General features: G+C 68.7%; 5 protein-coding genes across 5 annotated transcripts; 1 reads left to right on the top strand and 4 right to left on the bottom strand.

Annotated features, from left to right (window-relative positions):
• Nucleotides 1-666: 666 nt before the first annotated feature.
• Nucleotides 667-5,521, bottom strand: CHLNCDRAFT_22427 (hypothetical protein; the record flags this gene model as incomplete). Its single annotated transcript, XM_005848217.1, has 16 exons — nucleotides 667-904; nucleotides 1,054-1,111; nucleotides 1,263-1,468; nucleotides 1,982-2,048; nucleotides 2,265-2,433; nucleotides 2,637-2,671; nucleotides 2,783-2,821; nucleotides 3,136-3,238; nucleotides 3,422-3,557; nucleotides 3,680-3,753; nucleotides 3,916-3,934; nucleotides 4,099-4,210; nucleotides 4,354-4,537; nucleotides 4,762-4,933; nucleotides 5,056-5,197; nucleotides 5,392-5,521. Coding segments are annotated over 16 exons (1,884 nt in total), but the record flags the coding sequence as incomplete, so codon positions are not given.
• A 2,629-nt stretch (nucleotides 5,522-8,150) lies between these two features.
• On the top strand, nucleotides 8,151-9,203 carry CHLNCDRAFT_12757 (hypothetical protein; the record flags this gene model as incomplete). Its single annotated transcript, XM_005848414.1, has 4 exons — nucleotides 8,151-8,329; nucleotides 8,516-8,706; nucleotides 8,907-9,031; nucleotides 9,174-9,203. Coding segments are annotated over 4 exons (525 nt in total), but the record flags the coding sequence as incomplete, so codon positions are not given.
• A 789-nt stretch (nucleotides 9,204-9,992) lies between these two features.
• CHLNCDRAFT_144890 (hypothetical protein) lies at nucleotides 9,993-14,004 on the bottom strand (the record flags this gene model as incomplete). The annotated part of the gene is made up of 13 exons (XM_005848216.1): nucleotides 9,993-10,124; nucleotides 10,264-10,430; nucleotides 10,574-10,652; nucleotides 10,887-10,955; nucleotides 11,210-11,346; nucleotides 11,553-11,636; nucleotides 11,878-12,010; nucleotides 12,250-12,555; nucleotides 12,787-12,891; nucleotides 13,039-13,118; nucleotides 13,260-13,497; nucleotides 13,657-13,755; nucleotides 13,957-14,004. 13 exons carry the CDS (start codon nucleotides 14,002-14,004, stop codon nucleotides 9,993-9,995), a joined length of 1,677 nt encoding a protein of 558 aa, XP_005848278.1.
• Nucleotides 14,005-14,425: 421 nt separating this feature from the next.
• Nucleotides 14,426-16,923, bottom strand: CHLNCDRAFT_144889 (expressed protein; the record flags this gene model as incomplete). Its single annotated transcript, XM_005848215.1, has 7 exons — nucleotides 14,426-14,443; nucleotides 14,585-14,886; nucleotides 15,035-15,074; nucleotides 15,218-15,390; nucleotides 15,569-15,776; nucleotides 16,005-16,595; nucleotides 16,849-16,923. 7 exons carry the CDS (start codon nucleotides 16,921-16,923, stop codon nucleotides 14,426-14,428), a joined length of 1,407 nt encoding a protein of 468 aa, XP_005848277.1.
• Nucleotides 16,924-17,456: 533 nt separating this feature from the next.
• On the bottom strand, nucleotides 17,457-23,984 carry CHLNCDRAFT_144888 (hypothetical protein; the record flags this gene model as incomplete). The annotated part of the gene is made up of 8 exons (XM_005848214.1): nucleotides 17,457-18,731; nucleotides 18,992-19,833; nucleotides 20,018-21,583; nucleotides 21,769-21,871; nucleotides 22,016-22,675; nucleotides 22,755-23,421; nucleotides 23,539-23,606; nucleotides 23,751-23,984. 8 exons carry the CDS (start codon nucleotides 23,982-23,984, stop codon nucleotides 17,457-17,459), a joined length of 5,415 nt encoding a protein of 1,804 aa, XP_005848276.1.
• Between the last annotated feature and the right edge of the window lie 637 nt (nucleotides 23,985-24,621).

Here is a 24,621-nt window from a genome sequence, read left to right as displayed (position 1 = left end):
CGCGCATGCTACTGTGGCCCGACGGCGACTGCAAGCCTCTGTGCATCAAGATGACTGGAGAGGGGGAGGAGGTTGCCGACTGGGGCCGCACGCGCACCTGCTGATGCTTTCGAGATGCACACGCAATAATGATGATAACACCACCACCTGATGTTTATGCTTTGCGAATGCAAGGCGCTCGAGCAGTGAGCACATTCCATGCATGCATCATTCATGCCAAACACCCACCCATCCATCCATCCTGTGATTTCTCCTCCCCGTTACTCCTGGGACCCATGATCCCACACCAAAACCTTTCATTTCAAGCACCCTGATTCAAGCACCCTGGATTACTTCTGGCCACATCTTGCGCATCAGTCTCTCTTTTCTCCCCCAAGCACACTTCAGGTTCCATTCTTTCCTTCCATTGCATCGCACATTACAGTACACTTAAGTCAACTGCCCTCCAAACAGCAGTACTGAAAAATGTAACCGTGCAAGTGGGCAGTGATGCGGTGGTTGCATCCAAAAGGGACCAGGGCGGCAGCAGCAGCCGACTACAAGCCAACCCTGTCCCTACGTCCTAAGCCACCGTCTCCTCAGCTGGCTTGAGCAGCTTTAGGTCAGCTGCCACCATCTTGGCTGCAGTGCATGCATGACCGAGCAGGCGCGCAGCAGAACGGCACATCAGCTGGTGCTGCCAAGGAGAGGCAGCGCTGCAGCTGGCCGGGCTGGTGTGCGCCGCCTCCAGCAACATATCAGACAGCAGGCCGGGCGCACAGCTGCTGACAGTGGCGGGGCCCTCCTCCGCCCACCTGCTATGGGGTGGTAGGTGCTCTTGTGCTCGTGGTAGGTGTCGAGCGCCGCCTGCTTGGCCGCCACGCTCTTGCTGTTGTGCAGAGCGCGATACAGCGGGCGCAGGAACCTGTCGTGTGTCGGTGGGGAGCAACAGCAGCAGGGATGGTGGGGTGGTGGTGGTGGAGGGCCCCAGGGTGCGCGTTCAGCCCCAGGCGAGCTGCAGAGGAAATGGCCATGGGGCGACAGCGCTGCACCGTTCCGCTCCCTCCCACTCACTTCATGCGCCCCTGCTCCTGCAAGAAGCCCTTCACCAGCGGCAGCACGCTGTCGTCACCTGCACAGCACGAAATTAAAACACGCAGCACCTGTCAGGGGGCACTGCCGCTCACAATTCCTGCTCTGCTGGGTGGCCCCGCCTCGCAGGCCACCTCAGATCGAATGGATACTGCCCAGCCACCACCGCCACACATCACCGCCCCACGCACCCGCATTGATGCAGAGCTGGAACCAGGAGCTGCGGATCTCTGAGTTGTGGCGGTTGTCCAAGTCGTACAGCTCGTTCATTCTGCAGTAAGGCAGTGCAGCGGCACAGCGGTACAGCAGCGAGCGAGGCGGAAGCGGCACAGCGGCGATGCCAAAGGGGCGTGCCATGCGCCAAGAGCTGGTGGCCTGGCGCTTCCGGGGATGCCTGCTAGTGCTGTCCACGCTGGCACCTCCCACCACTCACTTGCGGGTGATGGAGGGGTGCAGCGGCTGCATGGCGCGCAGCTCAGCCAGCTTGTCCAGAAACGCAACCAGCTGCGCAGGGGTTCGGGGGATCATCTACCGTGTAAGTGCAGCTGGAGGAAGGCGACGGCAGGCAGGATGAGGTGCCCTTCTCAGGCATCCTGTCCACCTGCCCGCCTCGAATTTCGGCCCCGGCCCTGCCTCCCCGCCAACTCTCAGCACCTGGGTGGAGCTCCAACCCTTAATGTCGTCGGCAGAGGCGCCCTGCGGCCCGCCACTCCCAATGCCCATCACGTCCGCCGTGTGCCACCTGTGGGGACGAAAGCACACCTAGCAGGCTTCAGGCACGCCGCCACGCGACGTTGCCACGCAATGCATGCCGGGCAGCCCACTGTGCTGTGCTGGACGACTCGGATGCTTGTCCAATCAGCGCTGAACACGCGCGCCGACCAACACATGCACGCTGGCGCCACCTCACCGCTTGGCCAGCTCATACGCCAGCTGCCCCAGGCTCTCGTCGTACTCATTCTTCACTGGCGGCATGCCTGCAGCACAGCACAGGGCTGGAGCTCAAGCTCAGCACGGCACAGCCCCAGCACATCCAGTCACGCACATGTCGGCGGGGAATGGGAGCCAGTCATCGCAGGCGCCCCTCCCCCAGACACCACACGCCATCACCCATCATCACCACACCCACTACACACCACCTTCATCATCTCACAACCACTGCCATGCACACCACACGACCCCTCGGCACCCACCTGGCTTGTAGAACCAGGTGTCCCAGTCGACCTGGGCGATGGCCGCATTGTCCTTGAAGTAGTCGCAGAAGAAAGCGCGGAAGTCGTCGCTGGTGAGCGGCGTGGCGGCAAAGCGCTGGACGTATCGCTTGAAGAAGGGCTCAAAGGCGGAGGAGCCGCCCACCAGCTCCTGCGGGGTGCGCGGGGAGGCAGGCGGGCAGGGCTTGGGGCGGGCTCACTGGCAGGCAGGCAGGGCTTGAAGGGCGGGGCTCACTGGCAGGCAGGCGCGCCGATGCGGGGAGCAGGGCTACGGGCTGCCATGGGGCTTTGCTGGCAGCCGGGATGGCGGTCCATGCAGGCCAGGGCCGCGATGCGCTCACAGGGGTGACTCACCTGTAGGTAGTGTATGAACGCAAAGCCCTTCTCGTCTGCACAGCACACAGGGGGAGGCATGAAGTGATGCATATCAGGCGCACATAATAGCACACACGGATGGGGCATGGCGCGCATCTGTGCCGTGCGCGCTGCGCTGTGCTCACAGGGGATGCTGGAGAAAGCATCATCGGGGTCCACGCCGCCTGCAGTCGCCCCGCCAGCCAGGCATGGCGTGAATAGGGCAGCTGGTGAGAAAGAGGGCACCAAACGGAGGCCGAGACGGCCGCCGCGATTCACAGCCAGCAACACTTTCGAAATTTCCTGCCCAGCCAACCATGCCGCCAGCCACCAGACCTGAGAGGTCTGGCACGAGGCAAGCGAAGGGGTGCTGCTCCGACCCAAACTGCTTTTTTACGGTGTCCTGCAGCTTGAGCCAGCCGCCTGCTGCCTGGAACTGATACCTCTGCACGGCAGGCAGCACGGTACAGCGGCGGTACAGCAGTGGTACAGAACGCACCCGACAGGTTGGGGACGAGGGCGGTGAAGGCGTGCCCCTCCCCAAACGACTTGACCGCGTCTTGCAGCTCCAGCCAGCCCATGGAGGCCTGCAGCTGATACATCTGCCGCAGCCCGGGCACGGCCATGCGGGCAGGACCGCTGGTTGCCACACACACACACACACACACACACGCACATGCACACGCACACCACCGCCCCTCTGGCAAGTTGCATGCTCGGGCAGCGTTCAAACGCTGGCCGACGCCAAAGCGGGCACAAGCTTTACGGCGGAAGCTGGGAGGCACCTGCTCGCCGTACAGGCGCCCCAGTATCTTGCGCTCTAGGAAGACGGTGAAGCCCTCGTTGAGCCAGAAGTGCTCCCAGGTGGCATTTGTCACCAGGTTGCCTGCAGGAGCATTGGTCCGGCGCCGGATCGCACCACTCCCGAGTGCAGGCCGCGGCAGTGCTCCCGAGGCGGCAATCCACAAAGTGCCCCACAGCTCGATCGCCCCACCCACCGACCCTCATCCACACACACACAACCCAAGGCCTCGAGGCCTCACTCGCCTGTCCAGCTGTGTGCAATCTCGTGGGCGACCACATTGGCCAGTGAGCGGTCGCCCGCCAGCAGCGTCGGCTGCACAGCGCACGGCACACGGGGAGTGGAGCAGGCACGGCTGGCGACGAAGAAGCCAAGAGACACACACGAGCGATGGCAGCCGTGTGCTGCCTGCCAGCTTCATCACAAAGCCTGCCCAGGGCAGCAGCCAGCCAGTGGCAGGATGCCGCGGCATCTCACCGTCACAAACGTGAGGCACCTGCCAAGGGGGGCAGCAGGCACACATTGGCAAATCAACCAATGAGCCAGCCAAGAACTGGGAGGGGACCAACGGCTGAGCTGGCCACGCCAGCTGCAGAACCATGCCAGCTGGCGGCACACGTGCAGCCCACCACCGCATTTCACCGCCACACCAACACTCACGGGTTCTCCATGCCGCCATAAGGGAAGGAGGGCGGCAGCAGCAGCAGGTCGTACCGCCCCCACTGGTACGGCCCAGCCAGCTGCTCGGCAGCATCCAGGAACTTGGAGGTCTCTGTGGGGCAAGAAGCACGACTCGGAGGGGGGCGGTGGTTAGCATCCCCAGACCGTAGGTAACCTGGAAACCGCCCAACCGTCTCCATCCACGTTTCCCCTGGCCGCTCTCATAACCCACAACCCCACAGGGCTGTACCCCACCCGCAAATTCGTAGGCGCCCGCTTCCACCATCTCCGGTTCGCTCCATACGGCGGAGATGGGGCCCAGCTCCCGGCTCTCCAGGTTGCCGACCGCCAGGGCCAGCAGGTAGGAGGGGATGGGTACCGCCTGCTTGAAGCGGTACACTCGCGTCCCCGCCTTGCTGCGCTGCGCCACCTGCAGCAGCTGGCCCTCGCCGCCGTCTGCAGCATCGATGGGAGGCAGGCGAGTGGCACGCTGTGGTCTGGGGAGGTGCCATGAATCGGCGGCAGAGTCATCGGCAAGTGCAGCCCCTTGTCCAAGCACCCTGCGCGGTAGTCGCCTCCCACACACAAGCAAACAAGCAGGCAAGGGGCAAGCCGCCACACACACAGGGCCCGCCCCGTCTGACCTGCGGCCCCCTCCTCCACAGGGACAGCGCTCATCAGCGCCCGCAGCGCCTGCGGCACACGCACCGCCGCGCCGTAGCTGAACTTGGCGCCGGGGGTGTCCTGGCAGGGCAGGATGCTCCTGGCGTGGATGGCCTGGCACTGGGTGAAGAGGTAGGGGTGGCGCTTGCCCGCCGTCTGCTCCGGCGGCAGCCTGCAGCAGGGCCTCCCGGCCGGGCAGGGCCCCAGGAAGATAAGGCAGCCTGCATGCAAGGCTCCCTCAGCACTGGCCCGGCCGCGCCCCAGACCCGCACACCCGTCGATGCATGCGCTCACCACTGCACGGCGCTGGCCTGTGGCGAGGTCTCAAAGCTGATCCCCACCGCCACCGTGTCGCCCGCCTTCAGCCCCGGCGGCAGTTGAATGCTCAGCTTGCTTCCCAGCGCCTGGTACGGCTCCGCCAGGCTATACTCGGCGGCTGCGGTGGGCAGGAGGCACAGGGCCCGCGGGAGGTGGGCAGCAGGGCGTTGCAGATGTAAGTGCCTACAGAGTGCCACGGCGGCACTCTGTAGGCACCCCATTGCAGTGACAGGCGCCAGCCAGACCGCTTGCGTCGGCCTGTAAAAAGAACCCGCCACGCAGGGCCGCAGCCAGCCAGCGAGCCAGCCCCACCCGCGCCGTTGACGGTGATGCCGCTGACGGCGACGTCCCGCATGTCCAGCGCCAGCTCAGCGGCGCCGTCAGCCCGTACCGTCACCGTGTGGTCCACGTGCCCGGACAGTACCTTGGTGTCGAAATCCACATCCAGCTCTGCGGCAGGCACAAGGCGGCAGGGCGGCGGTGTGGCAGTGTGGCCGGCTCTCCTGGGAGTGCCAGCGGGCGGTGGGTGCAGACGCAGAGAGAGCGCTGCAGGACTGACTGACCGATGTCGGAGTGAGTGACAGCGGCTTCGTGGGGGTTGGACTGGGAGGAGTGCTCGGTGCGAGAGCTGGGCGCCATGGCTCGCTGCTGCTGGGCCGCCGAGGACGGCGCGAGGCGGGTGGGGCCGGCGGAGGCGCTGCTCCTCCTGCTGCTGCCCAGGCGGTTCCCGACGGCGGCAACGGCCTGAGGCGATTGGCAGAGCGCTGCTGCTGGTGCGGCTCGTGCAAGCCCCGGGCGCGGGTGGCCGAGTCGGAGGGCGATGGCCAACTGGCGTGCTGCAGCGGTGATGATGCGCATAGGGTGGACAGGAGAGGAGGACTAGGAAGCCGATCGCCGCGTCTCTGTGGCTTCAGACCAGGTGGCACAGCAGGCGCAGCAGCGAGGTGGCGGCAGGTCTGCGAGGCTTGCATTCTTGCCGCCAACCCCCCAAGCGGAGTTCCTATGGAGAGATTGAGGTTATATGGATTAAAACAAGGTGATGTTGACTGCAGACGGCACTGTCACAATTTTACATGCAACAGCAGGCGGCGGTTGCGATTCAGGGCCCGTGCATAAGCCTCCGTCTCCTCGCTTTCCAGCTCAAAGCCGCTGCTCAGGTACAGCGCCGCCGCCGCCGTGTTACAGGCCTCCACGTGCACTGCATGCAGAAGGGCAAGCAGGTGCATGGAATGAAGGTCACATCCTGGGCCAGCAGCAGAGACACAGGCCGCTCGTTAGCAGCCACTACGCCATCCCGCGGGCTAGCCAGCCAGCCAGCCAGCGACCGCACCGTACAAGTGCTGCACGCCCACCGCCGCCGCCTCGCCCTCCGCCGCCCGCAGCAGCCGGCGCGCCACGCCCTGGCGCCGCGCCCCCTCCCAGGTCGCCACATTGCTGATGTATGCTCGCAAGCGCTGCTTGTCTCCCTGCTGCGGCAGCTGGCCTAGCAGCTCCTCTGCTGGCAGCTTGGCGCATTGGTTCAGGTCTAGCGTGCCAACCACCAGCTGCGGCCCTCCTCTATCGGGCTGAAGGAGGATGCACAACATAGCCCCTCTTCCTTTTAGTGCGCCGGCAGGAACATCAGTATAGAGGGCAATGGCAGCAGCAGCATGGAGGGCAGCAGCAGGCAGCAGCAGGCGCAGGCGCGAGCGCAGAGAGGCCAAGTGCTTCACATTGCAGGCTGGGCAACGCCCCAATCCGCCCACCTCTGCTGGGAGCATGCAGGCGGGCTCGGCGCCTGGCGGGCACGTGTCTGCCGGCAGCAGGGCGATGAGCGGCGTGACGCGGCAGTCCTTGTAAGCTGGGTCGGTGCCGGCCACCTTGCCCTCCAACGCTTGCCAGGCCGCATCCGCCTTCATGCGCAGGAAGCTCTGCAGAAGAGGAATCCGCAGCCAGGTGGGGTGGTCGGCACAGGGAGCATACCTCGCTACTGCTGCTCTTTTGTATCTAACATGCAAGCACCCTGTTGATGCCTCCCAGCCAGCTTGCCTGCCGAGCGAACTCGCTGCGATCTGGCGGCACTTTGGCAAAGGCGGCGGCTCGCAGGCAGCCCGCTGCCCGCAGCTCGGCTGGCGACTGCGCCCGCCTGACTGCAAGCGGCGGTGCGGTTGTCGCCAGCACCATCCTCCCCATGTGGGGCATTCTGCCTGGTACTACCGCCACCAGGCGCTGTCTAGAGCCGGCGTGCTTGCTGCAGAGCTCGGCAAGCCCTCGGGCGGTCGGCACTTGTGCGCTACAGTGGCTCCCTGCTGTGACTCGCCTGCCCGATGAGCAATTCTATTGATGGCAATGCTCGATCGACAGCAGTTCGATCGGTTTCCCTCGGAACCGGGCACCGCAGGCACCGCAGCACAGACACCACAGCCAAAGCAGCCGTTTGGCTTTGAGCCACCGGAACCTGCAAATTCCGCTAGCCGATTGCACAATCCCCATTTCAGAAAGCCACCACTCGCTGCACTGACGGTGGTGATGCTCGCCGCCGCGCTCAGCACCCCGCCCACAGCTACGCTCAGTAGACGAGCGGCGGGCAATGCGCCGCGATCCCGCCATTGCCGCCGGGGCGCCAGGCCCGTTGCAGCCAGCGCCGACCAGGTCCGCCCCGCCCTGCGGCTCCTCCGCCGACCCGCTGCCTCGCCTGCACCCCTGCTCCTCACCCTCCATCAAGCTCCCCCGCGCAGGGCGACAAGGACCTGATAGCCCGGTATCCTGATGCATTCCGGGCGCTGCCGCTGGTGGTGGGGGCGGCCGGCATCGTGGGCGTTATGGCCAACCGAGTGGTGTCCGGGGTGGGTACGCCGCTTGCCTTGCCGCCACCCAAGTGCCGAATCAGCAGCGCAGCACCAGCGATGCAAAGCGCGGCGCACGCCCTGCAGCGCTCACGCCGCCGGCTGCCCCACCCCCTCACGCCTGGCGCAGCGCTCTCGGCTGTTTCGTGCTGCCCGCATGCGTGCACGACGCCCCGCCCCGCCCCACACCTTCACCTCCTCCCTCCTCCCTCCTCCCTCCCTCAGGTGGCGCCCGTGGTGTCGGCCAACTCGGTGCAGTCCCGTGCCGACGTGCTTGTGATCGTCATGTCGGCGGTGCTGGTCCTGACGGGGCTGCAGTGGGTCACCCTCAAGCCCAGGGACCCCGTGCAAGTGGAGCTGGAGGGGGAGGAGGTGGACTGGCGCGCGCCGGGACTGCCCAAGGCGCTGGCCTCCGAGCTGCAGTGGTGCGCTGCGCTGGGTGGCGGTGGAGTGGCGACGGTCGTGCGGTGGCGGCGACGGCGCTGGCCCCACGCTGCGCTGGCAAGCTGGGTGGCTGGGGTGGCTGGACACCACCCCACGGGCCGCCACCCACCGACCCCGCCTGCCCCGTGCCTGCCTGCCCATGACTGCCATGCCCTGCTGCTCCGCAGGGTATGGGATGCGCTGCGCAGCGCCAGCCGCACCCGCTCGCTGGTGCTCTTCTACAACGGGCACTGCCTGATGCAGGTGGGGGTGGCGCCGCCGGGCATGGCCCTCGGCTCCGCCGCCCCCGGCCCCATCTGCCAGCAGGCCATGAAGAGCGGCACAGGCAACTACCTGGCCAACCTGGTGCTGTTCCCAGGTCCGTGCTTCCGGTGGCGCCTTGTGTGGGCGTGGTGTAGGTGGCAGCAGCGCGGTTGGCTGCCTGCTGGCTGCCCTTAATTCCTGCACCCCAGGCGCGTCGGCCCTGGGGCCTCCCTGCTTGCCTAGCGCCCGGCGCCGCTTGCTGGGGTGTGCCAACCGCTGCCGCCACCGCCGCCGCCGCCGCCGCCGCTGCGACAGGGCGCCTGGAGTTTGCCGCCTACCTTCCCGCCAACTGCCAGGCCGCGCTGATCCAGCCGGTGGGGCCGCAGGGGGTGCTGGTGGCTGGCAGCGACACGCAGCGCGGCTACACACGGCTGGACCAGGTGCGGGCTGGCGGGTGGAGTGGCTGGGCGTGCTTCTGAAGGGCAGCGGGCACAGTGCTGTGTTGCGTGAGGATTCATTTCAGGGGGTGAGCTGTGAGTGAGTTCTGACTGGCCTGCTGGCTGCCGCCCCTGCCCCCTGCAGGCCTGGGTGTCTTCGGTGGCCGACAAGCTTGAGGTGCAGCTGGAGCGGCTAGCCCCTGGCAGCGGCTTCAAGCAGCAGGCGTGAGCAGGCTGGCTGGCGGCTCCCGCAGGCTGGCTGGAGCCCTGGCGAGAGCCGTTGTCGTTGTGAGCACCTGACCGTGTGCACCTGTTGCATGTAACTTGCGCAGCAGCGCTTCAAATCCCGAGAATTGCTCCAGATAATGTGAACTCACGGAAGCTGTCTGCTGCCAGCAGGCAAACCCTGTCATTGATGGTGACCCAATACTTGTGCGACTGGGGGATGCGCGACCCTTGTTAACTCTGATTGCCCTGCCACGTGGCAAACCCTCAAACCCTCACAGGAGCAAGGACCCGGCGCATGGCGGCTCCCAGCCTGCTTGAATGGGGGTGTGGGCGTGTTGCAGGGGTTGCATATAGGTGCGCAGCAGGTTGCGCGGCATGGCTGCATGTACATGGCAGCACCAGAATGAAGGGATGAATAGGGGAAGTGTGCTAGGAGGTAGAAATGCAAGGAAGAGCAGTGCCGGTGGGGAAAGCGATGGGGGAAGCAATCAGGCTGAAGCGTGCGTCGGGCTCGAGAATCAACCGCGCCCACCCAAAAACCAAGTGCGATGAAAAGGAGGAGCTTGTGGCTTGAACGCTTGGGTAACTTGCATCGGATGCTGGCATGTCGGCTGTTAAAACGTCAGGATCCAGGCTGTGGTGCAGCGGCTGCGGCCGCGATTCTCTGCCAAGCCGAGCTGGCGCCAGATGGACGCCAGATGGGCGCCAGCTCAGCACGTCAGTCTCTCCTCTCTCTTCACTCGATGGGCATGTCTCGTGAAATCTCCTCCTCAATCTCCGTCACCCACTGTATGGCCTCTGCCAGCGTGGGCTTGGTCACCAGCACCTGGCACACCCAGGTCGGCAGCCCATCCTCCTTGCACACAACCTGCGACGGTCGGCGGGCAGCACCCGGCGGCGACGGTGAGCAGCGCCGGCAACCAGGCAAGGCAGCCGCGGGGCCGCGCGGCAGCTGGCTGCCACCTGGCAGCGCAGGGCGAGGGAGCGGGCGGCGGCTGGACTCTCACGTGTGCGCCCGCGGGAACGCAGGGCTTGGCGTACAGCACGCCTGGCACGCCCTGGTACCTATCCAGGAAGGCCAGGCTGCGCAGCACGCCGGTCCTCCTGGCATTCACAATGTACTCAGCCACCTGCATCAGCGGCTGCGGCGCCACCGGCGGGCGCGAGGGGATGCCTGCGCTCGTGCAGGGAGCAGCGCGCGGCGGGAGTGGCGTTTCATTTGTTTCGCAGGCAGGGGCGTCACGTGCGCGTCTGCCAGTCCGACCCGGCCCCAGGCCAAGTGCACCGCCACATGCCCAGGCCCGAGCCAAGCCTCACCTGCCGAGCACAGCAGCTGCTCCTCAACCAGGTCCACACCCCACACCAGCAGGTTCATGGTGCTGACCACGCCGCCGCCCTGCTCCAGGCAGGCAGGCAGGCAGGCAGGGCAGGCGAGGCGGTTAGGGAGGCAGGGTGACGCGGCAGCATGGCAGGCGCGGCTCAGCGGGATGGGCCGGCACCGGGCTGGAGCCGCCGGCTGCGCAGCCAGGCCCTGCTCTGCTGCCTGCCTGGTCAGGCCGCCCAGCTGGCAGCCACGGCCGCCTGGCAGCACGGGCCCGGCGCTCTGCGCCCTGCCCTGGGTGCCACCCACCATGCGGCAGTTGACCTCGATCAGGCGCGCGCCGCGGCTGGTCTGCTTCAGCTCCACGTGATACACGCCCTGCGCGGCAGGGAAAGCGGCACGCACACACCCTTGTCAGCGCTGCTGCGGCTGGAGGAGGTGGTGCCCTTGACCCGGCCGCATGCTGTCTCGCCCCCGTCCCCCGTGCCAAGCTCGCTTTCTGATTTGCCGATTTGCCACCCCCACGCCTCCCACCAGCCTGGCAGCCGGCCGTGGCGGCCAGCCTGCAGCGCGCCCCGCCTCACCACACCACACCACACACACAGCACAGCACAGCCGACAAGCGCGCTCACCGAGGTGAAGCCCAGTGCCTTGACCGACCCCACCGCCAGCTCGCACAGCTCGCGCTGCTGCCACAGCGGCAGCGTGGAGGGGCCGTTGCTGCCGGTCTCGTTGAAGTAGGGCTCCAGCGTGGGCCAGTTGTCGTTCACTGCGGTGTCCGCATAGCACAGGCAGGCGCGCGTGTGCTCGCGCCGGTGTGGCCAGAGGCGGCCGGTGTGCCAAGGCGGGCAGGCGGGCAGGCAGCCAGTGGGCAAACCCGAGCAGGCAGCCAGTGTGCCAACCCAGGCGGGCAGGCGGGCAGGCAGGCAGGCAGGCAGGCGGGTGGGCCAACAGAGAGCAGGGTCCTGGCCTCACCCGCGCCGTACACGGGCTCCCCGCCCGACAGCACCAGGTCCACATCCACCTCTGGACCATCCAGGTACTCCTCCAGCATGATGTCTGGAGGAAAGGAGGAGAGGGGGAGGAAAGGAGGAGGGGTGGAGGAAAGGTGGAGAGAAGGGGTGAGAAGGAGGGCCGAGGCGAGGACAGCAGCAGGAGGAGAAGGAGCATCAGAGGTCGGGAGCGAGGGACAGCACGGCCGGGCAGGGGTCCCCATTCCGCAAGCTCCGTGCGTGGCAGCCTCCCTTTCCATTCTCACGCCGCCTTTGCAACACCCAGCTCCCCAGCCAGCCGGCCCCACCTGTGTTGATCCAGCTGGACGCGTTGCCGTCGCCGTTGCTGGCGTGCCCGCTCACACCGTCGCCGCCCTGCTGCAGCGCCCCGGCCACCACCCGGGCCCCGCCAATGTCCTGCCGCACCTTGGTGTACTCTTGCTGCAGCGGGGGCAGGGAGGGAGGGCGAGCAGGAGGGTGCGCGAGGTCAGGAAAGCAGCAGCAGGCGGGAGGGGCACCTCCCATAAGTTTCGAGGAACAGGCGGCCAAGGGAGCGGCCCCCAGGGGGCGTTCATCGGCCGATGCACCAGCCACAGCACCCTGCTGCCACCGCTCCCCCAGGCATGCACGCTCCCACCTCCTCCCCACACGTGAGCCCCCAGGAGCGCAGCCGCCCGCACCTGCAGGTGCTCAAAGTCGTCCACCCGCACCACCCCGATCGAGGCGGCGCCGCAGATGGGCTTGATGACGGCCGGGAAGCGTACCGCATCGGCCGCCGCCGCCAGCTGGCGGGGCGAGGTGATGAGGAAGTTGCGGGGCGTGGGCAGGCCCGCCGCCGCCAGCACCTCGCGCGTGGCGTGCTTGTCCCGCGCCGCGTCCACCGCGCCCGGCGGGTTGCCGGGCAGGCCCAGCCGCTCCGCCAGGCGCGCCACCAGCGGCATGGCCATCTCACAGAAGGACAGCACACCGTCCAGCTGCCCCGCATCCTGCAGGCGCGTGGCACGGGCCGCAAAGGCCAGGGCTGAGGCTCAGCTCGCTGGGCGGCGCGCGTGCCAGGGAATGCTGCCGCCCTGGGAGCATGCATGTGCGTGTGCCACCGAGCGCCTTCTAGCTCCCGGCCTGTGAAACCAGCCAACCCCACAGGCATGAGCAGAGGCCGCCCACACACCACCCCACCAGGCCTGCGGGAGAAGCACGGGTGGGCAGGGGAGGCTCACGTGATGCACTTTGCGGATGGCGGCCAGGCAGCGGTGGAACACTGTGTCTGCATCAGACATGTCCAGCGGCACAAACCACTCGATCACGCCCTCCTCCACCAGCACCTGCAACAGGGAGAGGAGGCAGGAGGCCGGGGCAGCAGTCAGCGTTGGCTTTGGAGGCAGGGCGGCGGGCAGCAGCAGAATAGCGTGAGGATAGCGTGAGGCGCAGCCAAGCGGAAGGTGCGGCCCTGGGATGTGGAGAAGCCGCACCTTGCTCCACGACTCGGGCCCATCAATCAGCACCACCCGCACGCCCAGCTCCTTGGCCTTCTCAAAGACGAAGCGCTTGCCTGCGGCAGGGGGTGGACGGTCCCGCCCCGTGTGGCAATGAACAGCCCGGCCAGTGCCTGTGCAGCTCCCTGATCCTCCCAACAGCCCAGGACTGCCAGCCCGGCTTCCCACAAACCACCCTCCGTTTAGAGCCCGCTCACTTGGTAGGCCGGCAGTGATGAAGACCAGCAGTGCCCCCTTCAGCGCGTTGCGCCGCAGCCGCTGGCCCTCTGGCGTGGGGGAGGTGACCTTGTCGCGCGGCATGGAGGAAAACTTGTTGAGGGTGGTGGAGAGCGGGGTGCTGGCCTGGATGCGCTGGCGCTCATCCGCAGGCAGCGCCGCGGGCAGGCTGCCGATCACCGCCTCGGTGATGAAGTTGCGGTTGGGGTCGCGCAGCGACTGCAAGGGGCGGGAGCATGGCGGGCAGGGGTGGTGGGCTGGGTGCACTAGGTGGCGGCATGCTGCGGTATGCGTGTGTGGTCCCCGCTGCTGGGCGGATGCTGGGGCCACCCACCACTAGGGCGCCCCCGATGCCCGTATGGCGTGCATTGTGCTCACCGAAGGCGCAAGCCGAATGTGCGGGCTGGCAGAGCCGAGGGCGGGCAGCGCCGCCGCGGGCGGGCCGTCTGGTGGAGGGGCCGCTACATTGCCCGGCTGCTGCAGACAAGGGAATGCGATAGGATCCAGGCCATAACGCTGCTGCTCGGGCTTTTTCAGATCATGGTCACCCGCCAACTTGCTGGACAGGGCCGCTGCGAGGAGGCCAGGCGCCATGTTTTGCAACCCAAACAGATGTATGATCGTTTGCGAGCGAGGTGCGCCTTGATCGGGAACGCGGTGCCCGGCGGCGGCCATCACGTGCTGTGCCTTGCTGGCGCCGCCGCCCTGGGGCGCGTCCCCATGCATGGCATGCAGCATGCACAGCCGGAGGCTGCTGGGCTGCGATGGTAGGGTTTTCCAGCCAGTGGAATGACTCGTGGAACATCCGATTCGACGTAGAGAGGCTGTGGAGCCCGCCTCTTGCTCCAGGCACTCCTGCGCCCGGCGCCCTGGCGCAGCCATGCATCTCTCATGCAGCCAGTGGAGTACGGAATGGTTTAATTAAACTGGATGGTGCATCGTGGAAATGGTATCATGGTGAAAACTGTGCATATCACGATCAAGGGTGTGTCACGCGCAGCGGCGGGTCCTGGTTCAGCGGCACGGCGAAGGCCTCAATCCCAGTGACAACCGACTCTCTCTGCGGTCAAGGCTGCTGCTGCTTCTGCTTTACGAATGATGCTACTGTGCTGGCGGCTCCACGACGACTCGAAGCCAAAGCCCGACCTCAGATCAGGCCGAAGCGCTGCACAGAGCAGCGGCGCGATCTCAGCTCCAACAGTACACCGCACAGCGCCCATGCCCACACATGCGCAGCAACAGCTACATGCCACCAGCCGCCCCACCCACGCCACGCCAGCATGCACCGCCCCCCGTCCCCGCCCACCTGCTGCAGCTGGGGCACCACCAGGCGCAGAGCCAGCTCTCCAGCCGAGCCCTCCCCCTCCAGCCCCGCCGCCCTGCACCGGGCCTGCAGCTCCTGGCGAGGCGCGTCGGCCAGCGCCGCCAGCCAGCCCTGCACCTCGCCCCGCAGACGTGGGAGCACGCGTGACTCAAGCTGGCGCCTCCCGCCGCCGCCATCCAGCCCAGCCTCGTCAGCGTACCGCCTCAGCCGCGAGCCCTCCAGCCCCGCCACAAAGCCAGACAGCAGCGCCGCTGATGCAGCCCCCACGCTCGCCGCCTCCGGCCCTGCGGTCGCAGGCAGCGCAGTGTGGCAGTGAGAGCAGAGCGTTGGGGCGGGCAAGGCTCTCCTGTGCAAGTGGCGGGCATGTTCAGAGCGGCGGCGTTGCACTGCATCGCATCGCATCGCATCGCTCGGCCGCCTGTCGCCGCTCACCGTCGTTCAGCGACAGGTCAGCCAGCGCAGCCTCCCCCGCCTGCAGCGCATGCCCACAATTCAGCTTAGGTCCAGAGAATGCATGCCTCCGCAGCTGCAGGCCTTTCTGGCAGCTCTCAAACCCTCTAACTCCACACCCAACACCATCCACTACGACCACCACCTCCAAACTTCCCTCCCCACCTGGGCCTCTCGCTGCTCAAACATGAGGCAGGTGATGTTGGAAGGGTCGTCATCCAGGTGTCCATCCAGCAGGTCTGGGTAAGGCCGCACCCCGCCCGCAGCTGACAGCCGGCCGTCGGCGTAGATGCCGTAGCTGCACCAGCCTGGGGGCGCCGCCGCCTGGGGGCCGCCGTCTGCGGAGCGGGCGAGCGCAGGGCGCCGGGGTGCTGGGGAGCAGGCAGGGAGCGCTGGCGCGGCGCTCGCCGCAGCATGCAGGGCAGAGCACAGCAGCCAGCCTTCGCTCAGCAACCCCAGCGCACATACAGACACACAAAGTGTACGAACCAAGCCACAGCCGCAGGCACAGCCCACCTGGGGGCACTCGGAAGAACGCGATGTGGTGGCGGTGGCGGTCAGTGGCCAGCACCACGCGCAGGTCGTAGGCCGCCAGCTGGCGGCTGCCGCCGTCCTTCAGGCTCAGGCTGGCGCAGCCCTCCAGGTCGGGCCCGCACCGCGCCTCGTTCACCGACGACAGCGAGGCGGCGCCGGGCAGGGTGAAGTGGGCGCGGTGCTCTTCGCGCTTGCCGGGGAGGCAGGGCGGGAGGCAGCCGGAAGGTCATCAGGCCGGAGTCCCAGGAGGGGGCAGGGCAGAGGCCAGGGCAGGGCAGGGCAGGGCAGGGCAAAAGCAGAAGATGGGCAGGTTGGGTGGTGGTGGTCTCTGCGCCGTCGCTGCTACGCAGGGGGCAGGCAGGCGCGCGGTGGTGCTCCACAGGTGGCCCGCCTGCCCCCATGCTCACCTCAGCGTCACCACCAGCCACTTTGGCAGCACGCCCGGCGCGCCCGGCGCGCCCGCGGCTGGCGGGCTGGCCGGGTCGTCCGCGCCGCCGTAAAGCGCGGCGCAGCCCCACAGGCACTTCTGCAGGTCGAAGCGCTTGCCGTTGCTGCCCAGCACGGCGTCGGTGGCGGTGACGTCCGCGCCCCGCAGTTCCACGCGGTACGACTGGGTGGTCAGGCGGTACGGAGGCAGCGCCTGCCCGCTGTGGGGGTCAGTGCACAGCACAGACAGCAGTGCCTCCACGCCGCCGCGGGCATCGGCGGGCTGCCAGTCGCGCAGGCGTGCAGCCACATATTGGTGCACCTCCCGCTGCACCGCTGCCAGCTCGGCGGCCGCCTGCTCGCCGCCACCTGGCGCGATGGCGGTCGCCGCGCGCCGCGCCAGCTCGCGCCACCCCTCGGGCAGCAGCTCGGCGCCGGCGGCCGAGGGCAGCAGGGCAAGGGCGGCGGCGACGGTGAGCACGTCTGCGCAGGAGTCGACGCAGCTGGGCGGGAAGGCGTAGGAGGGGGGCTTCCCCGGCTGGAAGGCCACCGCGCATTCTGTCAGGTGCGCCATCTCCTTGACCTGCAGGGAGGCAAGAGAGGCGGGGTCCGGGGTCCGGGGGTGGCGACAAGGGAGGCGCGGGCCCCGCTGGACTGCACGGCATCCTGGCTGGCGGCATACAGGGTGCAACATGCAGCAAGCCAGGAAAATCGCAACAAATGCCACAGAATCCTGAGCACGGTAGAGGCGCAGGCATGCCAGGTGGGATGGGCGCCAGCCCGCCGCTGACGCAGCGGAGGCGGCAGCGACGGGCGGCGGCGGCAGCGGGACTCACCCAGGCCGAGACCTGCTGCACCCCCGGAAGGTGGCCGCCTCTGCCCGGCATCCCCTTGTCCTTCAGGCCTCCCATTCCGGCGGCAGCTGCTTTGGGTTTGGCGCTGTGGGTGTCGGAGATGGTTGCTGGGCTTCGTTAGCTGTCTGCAACAGAGCCGAAACGCTGGTATGAGTGTCGGTGTGACAGAGATTCTCTCAGAGTGGATCTGAAGGGCAGGCCGCTCCCGCCGCTCCCTGCAAGGCTTCGGTTCCGGCCACGTGGCCCTGGGCGCGAATTTGACCTACTTCAAGTGCTTCTGTGTAGAAAAGCTTTAGAGTTGCAGTTGGGTGCTGCAGACAGGCAGTTGAACAAAGTATTGCCCGCCTCCGCCGCCGCCGCCGCCAGCCGCTGCCTGCTGCCGTGCCAAACGCTGGACGCTCCAGCAGGGAGGCTTACAGAGCAAGCGAATGCAGCGTAACAATCAGATGGCAAACAGGCGATAGGCTTGTAAACAGATCAACAGGACGCCACACCCTACAGCGACATTCAACAGCATGCAGACCACAGGGTCGACGCAAATCGAACGACGCAGCACGCCAACGAGAACTTGTGCAGATGCCCCTCTGCCACTATAGCAGCAGCTGCGCCACCAGGTTGCTGAGCTGGCAGGCCAGCTGGCGCGCCGCGGCCTCGCCCCCCTCGCCGCACCTGTCGATGCCGGCGGCGGCCACCAGCTGGCGCTGCTGCTCCGGCACCAGCAGCAGGTAGTGCTGCAGCAGCTCCCCATCCAGCACCGCATCGACCGGCGGCTCCGCCTGCGCCACCTGCTGGCCCCGCTGCTGCTGCTTCTGCGGGGTGGCGGCTGGCGCCGGCGCCGCGGCGCCGCCGCCTGGCTGATCCACCACCATGGCACCCGGTCCGGCGGGCTCCTGTGCGGCAGCGGGCTCGGCACCCAGCCCTCCGCCGCCGCCTGCCTGCTGCTCCGGGGTCAGCGGAGAGGCGGGTGGTGAGTCGGCGGCGCCGGCGGCGCCAGCGCCGCCAGGCGGGGGCGGGTGGCGGAAGATCTCTCCCCGCCCGCCCGCTACCCCGCTGCTGCCCGTCACCCGGAACGCGGCATGGCTGCCGCCGCTGAGCGGCGACGTAGCCGGGTGCTGGGCCAGCGCCCGCTGCAGCCGCAGCAGCTGGGCAGCCTGGTGCTGCTGTAGAGGCTGCAGCGCCACCGCGGCGCCGCCGACCGTCACGGCCACCATCTCGGCAGCAGCGGCGGCGGCGCCGACGGCCCCGGGAGCTGCTTCCGCCGCCGGAGGCGCCGCCGCGCTGGTGCCGCTGCCACCGCCACCAACGCTGCTGCTGCTGTCGCCGCCGACAGCGCCGCCGTGATACCCCAGGCTGCCCTGCAGCAGCGCCGCCGCCGGCTCTCCCAAGGCGAAGACGCAGCGCTGCTGCAGGGCGGGCTCGTGCCGCGGCCAGCGCTGCTGCAGCAGCGCCAGGCGGCCGCGGGCATCCAGCACCGCGGCTGCGGCCGCCGCCGGCGGTGGCGCGCCGCCGCCGCGCCCTGCTGCGCCGCCGTCGGCTGGAGGCAGCGCGACGGCGCCGACCGCGGGCCGGCACTCAGAGTCTGCAGCCACTACGGCAAAGCCGAGCTCCTCTTCCTCGCCCTCTGGCAGCAGCTGGCCGCCCGCCACTGGACCAATCCCCGGGCCGCGCTGCGCGGGGTGCTGCGCCTGCATGCCCAGCCGGTGCTGCAGCTCCGCGGCGCCGGGGGGCGCCACCCGGCGGCGCCGTGCCAGGCGGCTGCGCTGCAGGTGCGCCGCGGCCCGAGGGCTGCCGGGGTGCGGCTCGTAGTACCGGTACATCGTCACTCCCTCGCCACGGTCGGAAGCCACCAGCAGGCCACGGCTGACCTGCAGGACCGCCGGAAGCAGCACAGCAGCAGCAGCAGCAGCGAGCTGGCGGGATCAGCAACGACCCGGCGGGTTCAGCGGCAGGGCAGGCGGCTCTCCACGCCAGGCGCGGCGAGCGCATCGCATGGAGCGGAGGCGGCGCGGTCCCGGTGCAAATGCAGCTGCCAGTGCAGGCTGCACCAGCAGGAGCACCACAGGCAGCTCCCCGCTTTCACAAGGCGGGGCATCCAGGAGGCAGCTGCCTGGGGTAGAACACACACCTTGAGGTCGCACAGGGGGCGGTTGGTGGGGATCCACGTCACACGGCGCAGCGCCTGCTGGCGCTGCCGCCACTGAAACGCCACCAGGCGGCGCCCCACCGACGCAAACAGGCGGCTGCCGACGCCGGCGCCGGTGCCGGTGCCGGAGGCTGCTGCTGCGCTGGCGGGGCCAGGGCCGGGGCCGGCGCCGGTGAGGCGGGTGGTGCCGGGGCACAGCGCCAGCACACGGCTGGGGAGGTGCAGCTCCGCCACGGGCAGCAGCTGCAGCTGGCGCCGTGGAGCCTCCGCCTCCTGCCAGGGCGCCGCCTCCTGCCAAGCCGCTGCCCGGCTGCCGCCGGCAGACGCGGCGGTGGGCGCCGCCAGCTGCAGCAGCAGCAGCCTGCCCTGCAGTTCCCCGCCGCTCTCGTCATCCCACTGCTGCTTCTCCCCCTCCTCCCCCTCCTCGCCGCCGCCGCTGCCGATGGTGGTCCCCACAGCGATGAGACCGCCCCAGGGCCGCTCGTCGCCGGCGGCAGCCGCGGCAGCTGCTGTGGCCGCCGCTGCCGCGGCCGGGGAGTCTGGAGAGAAGGCAATGGGGTGAGACCGCAGCCCGCTGGCAGCCTCCTGGCCCTCAGCCGCCGCCGCTGCGTCGACGAGGGTCGCAGCCGTGCCGGCTGCTGCAGCCCCGGCATCCTGCCCCAAGCCGCCGCTGCCGGGAGGCACAGCGCCGACTGCATGCTCCTGCTGCTGCTGCTGCTGCTGGGCCTGCTGGGCCGGCTGCTTGGGGGCGCTGGGGTCCCAGACGGCGAGTGCGGTAATGCTCTCTCCGGGCATGAAGCCTGAATAGCTGGCCAGCAGCTCGCCTGCAACACCACGGGGGAATGAGACGCGGCAGCACAAGGTTGGGAGAGAGAGGGCTGCCGAGCAAGGGACCAATGCATGAGGCACGGTGACGAGCGCAGGACAGACGCAGCAGGCAGATAATTGGAAAGGAATGGCTACGGCAGAGACAGCCCACGCTGCGCGGGCTGTGTGTGCAACTCTCACCTGTGGCTGGGTCCACTGCCTGTACTGCCGCCAATCCCGCCACCACCACATGCTCATCCCCTCGCCGCGTGTGGTGCGGCAGCGTGCAGGCTCCCGCCACCACCACGCTGCCGCTGCCCTCGTGCACGGCCAGCCGGCTGGGCTGCAGCAGCTGCCGCAGCGGCCAGCAGCGGGTGGCGGCCAGTAGCTGCGACTCCAGGCTGACCATCCGCAGGCAGCCGTCGGCGGCCGCGCAGAGCAGGAACAGCTGCTGCTGCTGCTGCTGCTGCTGCTCGCCGCTGGGGCCAGGCGCGCCGCCTGCCGCCGCCTCCTGCTGCTCCTCTGCCTCTCCGGCGGCAGCCATGGCATCCAGCGTCAGGCCGCTGCCACCGAGGCCGCCGCTGTCGAGCAGCAGCGCCGCCGCGGCCTGCACCTGCGGCAGCGCCAGCTGCTGGCAGCTCACGCGGCCGGCCCCGCCCCAGGCGCCGCCGTGCCCCGCCGCTGCCGCTGGGCGGTACCGCAGCAACGACACGCGGTCGCTCAGCACGGCTGCGGCGGGCGGCACAGCTCCCGCCGCCGCCGCCGCCGCCAAGGGCTGGTGACGTGGCAGCGGCAAGATGACCACAGGCATGTGCCCCAGCGACACAGACAGCAGCTCTTCCTGCGGCTGCTGTTGCTGCCCGCAGCTCCAGGCGCAGTGCAGCTGCAGCAGGGCGCCTGTGCGCAGGCCCGCCACAAGCGACGCCGCGCCCGGCACCATGGCACCGCCGCCGCCGCTGCCGCCGCTGCGCGCCTGGCTGCCGTGCAGCTCGCCGCTGCTGCTGGCTGACGCCTCTGCGGGCAGCAGCAGCAGGCTCTCGGGAGTGAGTTGCTCGCGCTGGAAGGAGCGAGGGGACAGCGGCCCCGCCGCCGCGGCCGCCGTGGCCGCCGCCGACGCCAGGCCGGTGGCGGCGCTGGTGCTAGTGAGGTCGACTGTCAGCAGCAGCTGCAGGGAGCCCTGCTGCTGTGGGCCCCACTGCAGCTGCACCAGAAGGACGGCAGAGGAGTAGGTGCCTACAGCAAACACAGCCGAGTGCTGCTGGGCCTGCTGCCCATGCTGTGCCCGCTGAGCTGGCGCCAGCAGCAGGTTGCTGACGCACGACACCTCAGCTGCCATTGGCAGCGCAGCCGCCTGCGTGAGCGTCACATGGCCCGCGGGCTGCCCATGCTCGCAGCCGCCCTGCGGCGCCTCAGCTGCCGAGGCGGCCGGCAGGAGCGCGATGAGGTGCCGGGCGGCGCCGCCGGTGCAGTACAGCAGTACCGCCTGCTCCGCCACCGCCGCCGCGCCGATGCTGCTGCCCGCCGGCGGCTGCCAGGTGCAGCCGCTGCCGCCGGCGCCACCGGCGCTGCTCTGCAGGCTGAGGCCGCCGCCGCTCGCGGGCGGCGCTGCTGCGGCGCTGAATGTCAGCACCATCTGGGAGGTGACCTGGGCCACGGCGGCTGGCCCCGACACGGGCCCTGCGCCAGCCGCCGCCATGTTGCCAGCAGCCAGGGTCTGGGCGTCTGCTTGCAGTGAGCAGCAGTCGGTGACGTCACGAAAGATGCCGCCTGCGGGTGGGCAGGCAGCGGCGGAAGGTGGAGGCGGAGGCTCTTCAGCAACTCAGAAGCCAAAACAGACACTTCTGTCGCAATGAAAAGGTGCAGGGGCAGCGGCACGGCAAGCCTCCGCGGGAGGACACACAGGAGGGCTGGCCGCACGGTGCGGCTGTGCCGCGCGGCGGGGTGGAACGCACCTTGCGCCGCCAGCAGCCTGCTGCCCCCCACGTAGCTCAGCAGCGCCAGGCTGTGGTGGCGGTCGGCGGCGCGCCGGCGCAGGCCCCACAGCCCCGTGATGCCCTGCAACACAGCGGCCGGAAGGGAAATCAGGGGGCTGTGCTGCTGGGGAGGCTGCGCACAGCACGGCCAGCAGCAGGCAGCAGGGTGGTACCCGGCAGCGTGTGGGCAGCAGTACAGCAAGTACTGCCGCGTGCAGCAGCGCACCTCGGCGGCGCCTGGCAGCTCAAACACGGTTTCCGGCTTGGGGTCGGGATACAGCACACACAGGCCGCCGCCGGCGCTGGCGCCGCCGCCGGTGGCGCGGCGCACGGCGTACAGCTGCCGCTGGCTGCCGCCCTCCAGGTCTGCCAGCTGGCAGTCGGCGACGGCCGCCGCGGCGGGCAGGCTGCTCCAGTCCGACACCCAATCCCAGTCTAGCCACGGCTGGTGGGTGGCGCGCATGTGAGCGGGCAGGAGCGGGGTGTGGGACAGCCCTCTCTCGCGCAGCAGCTGCAGGCCACTGGCATCTGTGCAGTACACTAGCAGCCGTCCCGGCAGCGCCGCGATGCTGCGCGCCGGCTGCGCCGACATCAGCCGCTGCAGATAGTTGCGCCCGGGGGTCAACATGGCGCCGACGCCGGGTGCGTGCTCGCTGCGCTGGGCGATCAGGGGCACGCGCCACATGCTGCCATCCTCCAGCGCGCACACCAGCACCGGGGCCGGCGGCTGGCCCCGCGGCTGCCACTCCCAGCACCAGCAGTTGATGAACTGCCCGCTGGCGCCGCCGCTTGTGGCCTCGTCGCCGCTGGATGAGCTGTCTCCTTCTGCCGCCGTCTGCATGATCGACTGCTCAAACTCATATTCCCGCCGCGGCCGAGCTGGGCTCTGCCGCCGGCATGTGCTCATCCCCACCTCCTTCCGACCCCTCCTCCAGCCCCTCCCAGGATGGGTGGTGGGACAGCACCATCGGCTGCACCCCCGGCGGCTCCGCCGCCGCCTCCTGGCTGCCCGCTGCAGGCGGCGGCGGCGCCCGCCGCGCCCACCACTCCCCCGCCGACGGCTGTTCCTGGACGCCGCCGCTGGCAGCCAGGACCTCGACAGCCTCCTCCCTCACCAGCAGCCGGCACCCTGCCGCCTCCTGCCAGCCCGCCGGCAGCTGCACCAGCGCCCTGGGAGAGAAGGCCGGGCTGCGGGCGGCCGGCAGCAGCTGGCTGCCCACGACGCTGGCGTGGCCAGCACCCAGGCCTGCCGCTATGCTGCACCGATACTCCACCACTGCAAAGCTGCCGTCCCCGGGCTGTTGGTGCAGGGCTGCCAGCAGAGCGGTGTGGCATGACCCTGCTGCTAGCCAGGGGTCGCCAGGCAGCGAGGCGCCGCCTCCCGCGGGCCCACCCTCCAGGAACACCAGGCTCCAGAGGTTGGGGCCCAGAGTGAGTTGCGCGGGCCGGCTGAACCGCGGGCCGCCTGCGGCGCTGCCAGGCGCCGCCGCCGCCTCGTCCCTGACCGCCAGGCACACAGCGCCTCCCAGGCTGGCCGCCGCCACCACGCCTCCTCTCTGGTGCACAGCCAGCTGGCAGAAGGGGTCCCCGGGCGCCTCTGGCGGCAGCGGCACCTGCTGCAGCGCCACAAACCTGCGGGAGGAACCAGGAGGGAGACAAGAGCAGGAGCAGGCCGGGTGTGGGTGGGTCCAGTGTCCCCCAGGGTTCCTTCCTGGGGAGCCAACCTGGCGGCATGCCTGCGGGTCCCACCTGGCACAGGCAGCATCAAAGCGCAGGATGGACAGGAAGCCGGAATCGGTGAGGAGCGCCAGGCAGTCCTGCGGGCACGCGGCGGCAGGCGGCGGCGGCGGCGGAGGCTCCGGCAGGTCAGAAAGGACTAGTGCTGGCCAAACTTGCTGCAAATTGGAGTTTTAACCACCACCGAAGTGTGGTGGTTGAGAGAAGCAGCAGACGCGCCTCACCTCCTCATCAGGCGATGCAGCTGGGAGCGCCGCCAGTGCGCGCGCTGTTGCAAACAGCGGCAGGTCGCAGACAACCTCTAGGCAGCCCTCGCCATCTTGCGAGCCTTCAGCAGCGACCAGAAGATGCAGTGTGTTGTCTGTAGAGGCCGCGATCGCGGGAAGGCCGCCTGGCAAGAAGACACCCGCCGCCACATGGCTGTAGGCACGTGAACGGCACACGGTGCGCGCCAACATGACTACTACAATCGCTCATTTGCGGCCGAGGCGCGTCTTAACGCAGTTTTCAGAATGCGGCGCTGAGGTGGCGGGCGGGCGGGACACCAGGCGGGCGCGCGTCGGTCGGAGGCCCGCAACTCTTCTCACAGACCGAGCAGTGCACGTTAGACTTACATGCAAGTTACAGAGGTGCCGCACATCAATACAGGCGCTTGTGGGGGTGCAAGTCATAATGCGAGTGGGCGCGGGCGAGGCGGGCTGCGCTGCTCAGGCTGTCTGTCTGTCTGTTACACCCATAAGGAGCAAATGAATGCTACGGGCCCAGCTGGGGTGCAGCAGCTGGAAAGGTGAATGCACCATACACAAACGGGGAGAGAGAGAAGGGGGGGTGGGGTGGGGTGCAGACAGAGCAGGGGGGGAGAGGAGTCTGATTGGGGCGGGTCTCCCCCGGGACAGTGCGGACAGGCGCCTGAGCAGCCCTATGCCGGTCCCGCAAGAGAGTTCAGCGCCCCTTCCTCCTCCCCCTGCCCTGCACAATATAAAGATCAATCAATCAAGGGTACTGTGCTACTGTGAGCTCACGGCGTCCCGCGCCTTCTTGCGGCATGCAGCCGCCAGGGCTGCCAGCCCGGTGCTGCTCTGCTGGAAGAATGCG

This window comes from Chlorella variabilis (genome assembly GCF_000147415.1).
Source record: "Chlorella variabilis unplaced genomic scaffold CHLNCscaffold_8, whole genome shotgun sequence".
NCBI lineage: Eukaryota > Viridiplantae > Chlorophyta > Trebouxiophyceae > Chlorellales > Chlorellaceae > Chlorella > Chlorella variabilis.
This window is presented reverse-complemented; position numbering and strand designations above follow the sequence as displayed.